Raw genomic sequence first — 9,635 nt, 5'->3', positions numbered from 1 at the left:
CTGTTAATCAGCCGTCAAGTCGTTTGTAGTCTCGTACAAATATCTGAACACCACAACATGATTTAGATGGGCATTCGCTGAATTCAAATAGAAATCCCGGCATTTACTCCTGGTACAAAACAGTAACTGAAATTCTGAGCAAGTCCCGCTTGCAGGAATGCAATCTGCGTAATTGCAAGATGCTTTCCATGCCAATTAGGCGCGACGCAATGGGGAAGCAATGCACCACTGAGATATATTTATGCTGCCTCATGGATGCCAATGCAGTTTGAATTGTGTTTTTAATTGATCTAAACCGCAGAATATTCAATTGTTCAATGAACAGGTAAAGGGCGTCTAGCTCAGTAAACGCGATAGCAGAATCAATTTTCAGACGATAATCCGAAGTATCAAGTTACAAGCTTAGTGGAATCTACACATCTCCCGTTGAGGTTGCGGCACGGTGCGTCGTAAATTTCTATTTTTCCAAAACACATCTATTGTAGGCGACCATCAGGGTAAAAACTGAAACGTTTGAGACTGATGTTCCGGTAACCACGTGCACCTGTGTCAAGGAGAACGATTAAAGACCCTCACACTTTCATACATGCGGATACATTCGGTATCTCACCATTGAAAATGCATTTTTCTGGAACAAAGCGCCCGTAACTTGAGTCATCACAGACGAACCCGCTGTTGTCCCAATCATGAATATAAATATATACTTTCCTGACATGTTAGTCACTTGATTGGACCAGGACATGCCTAAAACGTGAAAAGTATAAACTATCTTGGTGCTACGTTAATGCAAAATCCGTGCACACAAGAACACTTCCTACTACAATGATAAGCATGCGAATGTCTTCCAAGCTACCTCCTTGTGAATATTGCGCTGTTGACTGCAGTGGGGTGATATTGCATTATCGGTGTTGCTGTACCAGTCGCCACATCCTTCAAACTATTTCCATCAGAGTACGGCGTACCATTAGCCTTGGCTACATTTTCAACAATATCGAAGGGTAGAGTGGTACATACTCCCTGGCAGGGTCTTAGCAACTATGCTGCAAATCTCGTCGCTGTCGCAATGGATATCGTCTTGCGGTCGGATCAGATTCTGTACGGTAGGTTGATCTGAGCCATCCATTTCAACTGTAAGGCAGTGGTTCTTAACCGATATTTCAGGTGTTCTGAGGAGGTCAAGAGACACACTAAACAAGGGGTGTCAAAATCAAATTGCGTCGCAATATATAGATAATATTACACTGCTTATAGGGGTCTTATTCTAGCTATAGTCGCAACACCTTTATTCGCGCGCAATAGAATTGGCAAAAACACGATGATTGTTCGGTTGAACTATAGAGTATGACTCTATAGATTGTTGAACTATAGATTACTAACCTAATCCGAATGTTAGTAATCTAAGGTGAATACAGTTGAGAACGGATAAAACTGAGGCACAAACGACGATATAAGTTGGCATATTTTCTATGGTCCCATTGCCGTAGTCGTAAACTAGCTTTAGCCAAGCGTATGGAGCCAAGGAATACAATACAAGATATTTGACTGCAAACGCGGACGTTGGAAGTTGGGTGATTACCATTAAATCGCAAGTCGGGTTTCTCTTAAGTCCGGGAACCGATAGGGTGGGAATGGGAAGTGAGACTGCAGTGCGATCATAGATATTAGAAATATTAATATTTTTCAAGTAAACTGCAAATAGCTGTTCCGCATTGGCGTTTTCGCTTGTATAATAATTACGTTTTTGTCCATTTTTCCATAAAACTCTGAACTCAGTGTGCACTTTTTACCGCAACACCGTAGTCAGTTGCTACAAATGTGCTGGATTATATAAGAATTTTCAATCTACTAACATTTGCTTCGCAGGCAGGATGAAATCGTCTGGCGGGCCGTATGCGGCCCGCGGACCGTATGTTTGACACCCCTGCACTAAACTCATACATATAAGTCTTGGCCATCATTGGTTGCAGGCAATCAGGCCCGATCCGTAGTCGAATTGTGACTGTCATCGTGGTATGTTGTGTGTATTGGTGTGCGCAGGAGAAGTTAGGGTTCGGAATCGAAACCCCTACCTTCTGAAATGCCAATACTCTCTCCAATATTTATAAGCTCATTTTTAATTAGGCAATTGTTATCATGCTGTTGCATTTCGATCGAACAATACGATGTCACTTTCCAAGGTGAAGCCGCGCATATCTGAACTGGTGTCTGAATGGGAACCGCAGAAGTTCAACTGACTTTCAATAAATGGTTATATTCTTCTAACACTCTGTCGATGCACAAGTCATTGTGTGCATAAGTGATCTGCAGCAATGTATTAAATATGTAGTTAGATGCTTGTTTGTTTGTTTCAGTGAACAATTTGGCACTTATCGCCAAAACCAGGTTATTTGCGCCATGATAATGAAAGTTGTAATGTTCATTGGTCTTTCACTATGGTACTTTTTTCAGACGACGTCCAGTCATGCATCGATTCATCATCTTTCTCTCTCCCCTGCATGCGTCCTCATGGGTCTTTTGCTGCCGATTTTCAAAGCTCGACTTCACTTGATCAATCAGGGCCTTTCGTACGACACTGCATACGCAGGGAGGTCAGCGATGAGAAGCCCAGATAAACCTCAAAGACATAGAGACTGGGCGGAGCCGTCACTCGAACCAACAACCATTGGTGTCGTGACGGTATCGCTTAGCGCAGCGCATTGCGCCACTCGCTTCCCCGTGTAGTTAGATGTATTTTTGTGGTAAATTCCTGTTTTTGTGACTCAGCGAAAATTTTGGGTTCCGTGAAGGTTACTAAGGGTTAACTACCACTGCTGTAAGGGAACGCTATGTAGGCCTAATTATCTATGTAAAACAAGATCTGCTATTTTCGGTTAATAAAAGCCTTCGATACGTGTGGTCATAAGAGTGATCATCTATAGTGTAGGCATGTCGCCAAATTTCCAAGTCCGACTTAATCCTGTTTCTTTTGATCGAATCCGGCTCCAATTCGGCTCCGGCCAAAAATAAAATAACTCTGCCAATCTCCACACTGTAAAAAATCTGGTAGATTTACTGGTAAATCTCTGTAAATTTTACCACGAATTACCGGTCGCAGCCAATTACTGTGCGTAGCTTGTCATTTTACATTTTGATATGTAATATTACCTTAATATAGCTGTAAAGTAGGTTACCAGAATTTCTTCGCAAAATTACTGACAGTTACTCGTTACTGCAGTTTACCGGGCTATTGGCAAAATTGATTAGCTTCAAAATCGCTGCAGCCAATGTATACGTAGAACTGAATGTTACTGATATATCATTCTAGAGGTGATTTGACCTGATTGAACCTCGTTTGCGAGACTGGGGTCTGTCATACCGAGATTGTTGGCCCTAGTATCGATTTAAGCTTAGTAGGGTACAAGAAATAACTGACAATCGTAGCTAATGTGGTACACCGTAGCCATATTATATTATAAGGCAATGGCTGTACGGCCAGTCTCGCTGGTTACATTCGTTGTCACGGATAAGGCTGATAAGTTAGAAAATTAGTTCAGGATGTGTAATATTGCTCGGGGAAACTAGAAATATTAGCACCGCATGCTCAGCTGACCATTTGTTAATGGCGGACAAGGCGACCTGTAATAGGATACATTAGGTGACTGCTTTTTCTGAGATTCGTAGTAAACAACCAACGCACAACTGTGACATCACAAGCAGCGTCTGGTTAGGTAAGTACAGTAAGTAGTGAACAACACATGGAATATATATCAATTTATACGAAATTAGATGAAAAAAGGGACTACATGCAATGATAAATGTCTCTGTATAGAAAAAACGACCCAGATCAAACATTATAACGTGGCCAGTAAATATTATTGGTGTCATGTGTCATCGGATGAATACCATTTATTTCGAAATCGTTCGAGTGTCGTCTGGCTAGTGGCCATTAGTGAGATTTGAGCAAAGGGTGGAGCGAAGCTTTTTGTGCTTGAAGAAAGTGGACACGATCGTTGAAGATTCCTAGGAATGCTGAATGGAATACGCATCTTAAAAGGTAATACAGTACTACATAGTATTTGTTACCGTGAATATCTGACTCTGCACACCAGCCCTCGATGACTTAGATTAGATGATTGATATATTTCATTCGCCGCATTCTCTGTTCTATTTTGGGATATTTGTCGACTTATATAGTGACCACATACTCCGCTGCGGAGGGGTTGAAACTGTTGGCTTGGTAATGTCATTTTCGGGCCATAGCATAGATATGTTTTCATCCGCTGCTGGATTTGTTTGCCACACATGCCACCTTAAATTAGGAACCTTTTGCTTCAATACAGAGATGAAGTCATGAATCTCTGCTATATCATGTAAAAGGCGGAGCCGTCATCACACAATGTGCCAGTACCGGTACTTCAAAACATGTTATATTTTTGTTAGCCTATTTGCCTTAGTCTTTATAATGTCATGTCCACTGTCCAGGTTAGGAACTTTGCTTTAGATAGCGACTTACGCATGAATTCTTTTTAGTGGAACTGCAAGATACTACTTACACAGGAGGACTGAGAACGAGAACAAGAAACAATTGGAAGTTTGGCCGGTGGTGGAATTGATTCACGTTTTCTTGAGACTACTCGTGTTACTGCATGTCTCCTAAAGAAGAATTAGACCTCCAGCAGCAATATTTTTCCATCGATAACCACTTCCTCGTGATATCATGAATGAATATACAGTTTGTTCCAATGTCGTTTTGGAAATGTGAAGAAAATGTTGCGATATTTTTGCATCGAGTTGCTTTGCGATAGGTATGGATGTACGTGAATTTACAAGCTGGTATGTAATCCTGATTTACAGGGACAGCATGTAGGTAGGTAGGCGGTAAAATGACAGTCTCGATCGCAAATGTACAGGAGAACATGTAGATTAGATATACCGGAGGTGACTGTAACATTACAGTCTGGCGTGTATAGTGAGATTACCGGACGAGTGTAAGTTAAATTTACATTGACTAACGGTAATGTTAGATTACCACGAAATGTCTGGCTACCGTGCTTCCAAACATTTCGCGGTAAATCGAGGTTTTTATTTTTTACAGTGCACATGGATCTAGTTAAATCCTGCACACTATTCTCTAATCATCCGGCGGTAACAGAAAAACAACGATCCGTATCCGACGTTATCAGCATGTGTGAATCCGATCTCTATCCGGTCAATAATTTCAAAGTTGGGAAAGTCAGTCATACATGGGCAAACGGCGAGAATAAGGGGTAGCCATTCGCATTAATATTTACCCTAGATGTAGCACTTGATTTCGAAATGGTTGGTTACCCCTGTACTGAAGAATTCAGGCCACGAAAATATGGTAGCCCGACTATAGAGTATACCAAAAATTGAAAGCAATTTAGCATTACTGGTACGCGCTGCATATTTTTCGCTTCGCATGTGATCACCATTAATTTTGCATCTGCTTGTTATACAGCGGGTGAAACGGTATGTTCCCAAATCCATTAGCTCAGTCAATCAACCGATTGATCGTTCTCGGCTTGTTCGTTGCTGCAGAGAAGTGGGCGACTCTGGTTCCTACAACCTGGTCACAAACACTCATATCATTAATCGGCCACATCTAATGAACTATCCGGTCTGGGTCAGTCATAACATTGACGAAATGTTCACTGTGATTGACAAATGTCCAATTGTCCATCTGCATTCCATTTGTCTGTATTGGAGTCAAATGACCAATCCTGATTCATGACGGCAGAATGTGTTTCTATATAATCTTAAAATTTCCGAATAATATATACGACTAACCCCTAATTGTGTATTCAACTTCTATCTTCTTTTTACTTTTCATTCAGTGTGCAATGCGTTCTCTTTACATCGCCTATGCCAAGGTAGGTGTCTGATTTCAAAGACTACTTCAAGTCTTTTCGGCACCGTCCTATCATTTCATTGTATCGCAATTTTGTGGTGTATTGAACTCATAAAAATTGCTAATAAACCGAACCGGTGTCCTAGTTGGCCAATTAAGTTTCGTTTGAATATCTTTGTATCTGCTTCTTATTGTGCCGTTAATTCTTGATAAGGGGCATACGAAAAGTCTTCGAATTAGTAAATTATACTGCAATGAATGTAGTCATGAAAGTAATACTAGTCGTTTTGCAAACATTCTGTTCATGTTCGTGTTCGTTATTTGAACCTCGCTATATCTCACTGTAAATTTCCATCAACTGCAAAATGTCCCGCTGTGCAGCTAAAGCAATTGATGCGAACGTCATGATCTCTTAATTTCCTGCAGTCTCAAATGACAACCATTCATTTACAGAATCTTTAATTACAAGGAAATTAGGATGAGCTGTAGCTCTTTGTAATGAGAGGGTCTTCGGAGTAAGGTATGCGGCATGTGAGTGTAATACGGCTGCTCATTAAACACAAGGAATCCGTGTCTAGCAGGCTGTGAGTTTGCTGTTACCACGGGGGATGATAATTTTACTAACCATACTATCATGCGATTAACTGCGGAGAAAAAGATCGACAAAACCGTGGATATATCGGAGATGTACGCCCTACCGTATATTTCAACCCATTATACATAAGGGGTTCTTGGAATTTTCCGATCACAGATCCTTTACCTTTTGCGGGGATTGTGCATACCCCCACAATTTCAGAAGCCGCTGATTAAAATAAAATAAATAGGTCATCTCCCCCATCCCAACTCCATTTAGACTAGTTGCGTCAAACATTAAATGCTGCCAAAAACATTTCATTACTTTGACTGCATTATTTAGCAGCTCACAATTTCATAAATTGTGGCTATAAGTCGGGTTAAAGAATGGGTGTGAAACATACGGCATCCGGTCTGCGAAGCAATTCTGTATAAATGAAAATAAGCTTGTATTATCGAGCATATGTTTATCAAAAATATTGAGATTTATCGATATGGAATACTTTGACTTTGCGCCCAAAAGACAGAAAATGTCGAACATGCATAGATAGCACATTGTAACTATTCTAGCGCTATGTTTTGTTTTAACTCTACTCATTATTAATATAAATCGGTGGCATCGCCACCAAATTGGTGAGAAGGAAAAATAAAGACACTAAATTCATATTTTTTCTGGGAAAATAGACAAATATGTAGTAATCCACAGAGGCGAAAGCGCCAATGCAAAACCGTTATATACAAAATGCATAGGCAATTTAATAGTTTAACAAAGACTATAATACAAATATCTGATGTAGTACTACTATAGGGATGGGGTGAACGTGAGATTCACGTTCGCGTTCTGTCTGTGAACCTCAGAAATTTAGAGGTTCACGTTCACAAACGAATCTTGGTAGGTTCTGCGCTGTTAATATAACGACAGGAAGGCATATAACGATAGGAATCGTAAGGCTGATTAATTACAGCATGGGCATGCATGGGCCGCAAACTCCGAACAAGAGTACCGTGTCATCCAGATGATCTTCTGCCCAAGTCTGTCGACCAAACCGCCGTGAAGAAAGCCGAAGCAGATTTTATCGACGCAGAGTGACTCGTGACTATAACAAAAGACACAGAGTAGTACCTGGAGATGAGTTCAAGGGTGGGAGATCGAGTCTGGATACCGGACTGCAAGTCGCAAGGTGTCGTGGAAAAACTTGACACTGACACTCAACCCAGATCCTTGGTTTTCAGAACTGGCCTTGGCACCTTCAGATGAAATCGTCGAATAGTGCGGAGGTACCAGATGCAGAATACCCCGCAAGAAGGCGTCGACATCACCACCAGTGAGGCAGCTGAATTCTTCAAATTTCCCGATCAGGGGGGAGATAGCAGTTCGAGCGTTACCAGTGTCGATCGCGATGACCATCATGAGGCGCCGCTAGTCCGGCGGTCGGATCGGAACAGAAGCGCACCTCGCAGATACATCGAGGAGTACTGATGTAATCATACGAGTAGTCTATATAAATATGTTGTGTTCTTCATTCACCTCTTGCCTACCAATTGCTTCATACTTTTGTACCGTGCCTCATGTGTGAACCGCTAACTGCCTCAATTCGGATTGTTTATTGTCTTCATTCTTTGCTTGCGTTGTATGTGTTTGTTCTGCTTTTGTGCTTGTCCCTAGAAGGGAGATGTAGCGGTAGCTCTATGGCGCCACTAAGGTGCGACGACATCGCAGGTGCTTCTGTGCTTGGTCTTCACTGAATGCATGGCTGCTTGAGAACTACACGTCTCGTATATTAGACAGACCGCCAGTCACGTTACTGCAATTTGTTTTTGGATTGATTAACTTGATTCACATTTCATTTGATGTATTGACTTGTGCCTGCCATCTACTCTTTTGACCAATTATCAGGCGTGTGGGATCCATCGTGATCTAAACAGTACGCCTCCGCCGTCGTCATCATTGAGACATACCCGACTATCCAATCAAGAGCCGTGATTACACGATTACTAGTCTTCGCGCTGTTCCGTGGTCGGTGGCACACCCACTCTTTGGCTGCTACTTTCAAACGCTTTGATCGAAATATTATCGGCTTTCCTGTAGCCTAAGCTTCTTGCAGGCACAGTGATGTTTTGTTTTATCAGTTATCTATAGAATGAGACATTGCAACGCAGCATTTTGGAAATACTCCAAATGTAGGACAACCCTCCGGCATCATGCCTTGCCAAGCAGATCAAGCAATTGATGCTAACGATCCCATGAGCTCTTCATTTCCTTGAAGTCTCAAATTACAATGACGAATAAATACCATCGTCAATTTAGCGGAAATTAGCATACGGAGCTTTATGAAATTTGGGTCTTTGGAATTATGCATGTGACATATGAACGTAATAGAAATAATCTGCTCATTACTCACTAAAAGTTGGGAGTCCGTGTCTACCAGGATCATGTCGCCGATGAAAAAAAGAGTTCCAATAACTAGAAACCCTTGCGATGAAATGCAGAGAATACGATTGCAAGCCCATTAGATATATTGAAGGTGTATGTATATTTAAAATTTTGGAGTGTCATTGGCTTTTAATTAGGTGGTTAGAGGAAAGTGTACGGCTGCTTTCGTTCTAACTGTATTCATTACTCAAAATAATCAGTAGTTGCCTACGCCCTATCCAATGTTTAACCCGAATGAGCCGTTCCCATGTCTCTCACATTATGTGTCACTGAAATATTTAAATTTAATTACATATATTTGGCTACGAGTCGTCACTAAGGCTGCACACAACGATTCGAGTATACCATAATGTCCATCGAGTATATATTATGATTAGGGATGGTGTGAACGTGAGGTTCACGTTCGCGTTTTGTGTGTGAACCTCAGAAATTTAGATGTTCGCGTACACAAAAGAACCTTGGTAGGTTCTTACTGTAAAGCGTTTTCATTTATTGCAATTTTCACGTCATTATAATATCTTTGGTTGAAATTCTCTGCCTTTCAACTTCTGATCACTCTCCGCATGGCACTGGCAGCACAACAATAAATTCGACAATAAACAAGCCTTGCCAATTTCAAGTATTTTACTTGCTTTGTTACACATGTTTGCCCGAAATATTCAACTTTACGTTTGCGAGTATTTCGTGACTCGTTGCAGTGAGCTTGGCCCACAATCAAACAGCATCAAGACCAAGATACACCAAATGCAGGTATGGTCAGCGAATTGTGCTTGTTCAACC

At 41.2% G+C, this 9,635-nt stretch overlaps 1 protein-coding gene and 1 long non-coding RNA gene across 2 annotated transcripts in view; one reads left to right on the top strand and one right to left on the bottom strand.

The window, feature by feature from the left end:
- Positions 1 to 318: 318 nt before the first annotated feature.
- The window catches only part of LOC145432920 (solute carrier family 60 member 1-like), a 45,626-nt gene continuing 36,309 nt past the window's right edge, over positions 319 to 9,635 (bottom strand). Inside the window, exons 11-12 of the mRNA XM_080309758.1 lie at positions 611 to 744; positions 319 to 544 (exon numbers count right to left, since the gene is read on the bottom strand). Coding sequence (XP_080165884.1) covers positions 458 to 544; positions 611 to 744 — 221 coding nt within the window. The 3' untranslated portion in view covers positions 319 to 457. The remainder of the gene's footprint in view (positions 545 to 610; positions 745 to 9,635) is intronic.
- LOC145432902 (uncharacterized) lies at positions 3,578 to 4,763 on the top strand. The gene is made up of 2 exons (XR_013912997.1): positions 3,578 to 4,033; positions 4,510 to 4,763. It is a non-coding gene; the product is annotated as an uncharacterized LOC145432902 (long non-coding RNA).

The sequence above is a fragment of the Botryllus schlosseri genome, chromosome 2 (assembly GCF_051294905.1).
Source record: "Botryllus schlosseri isolate E-star chromosome 2, Bs_hap1, whole genome shotgun sequence".
Classification (NCBI taxonomy): Eukaryota; Metazoa; Chordata; class Ascidiacea; order Stolidobranchia; family Styelidae; genus Botryllus; species Botryllus schlosseri.
The sequence above is the reverse complement of the archived record's forward strand: the minus strand, read 5'-3'. Positions and strand labels throughout refer to the sequence as shown.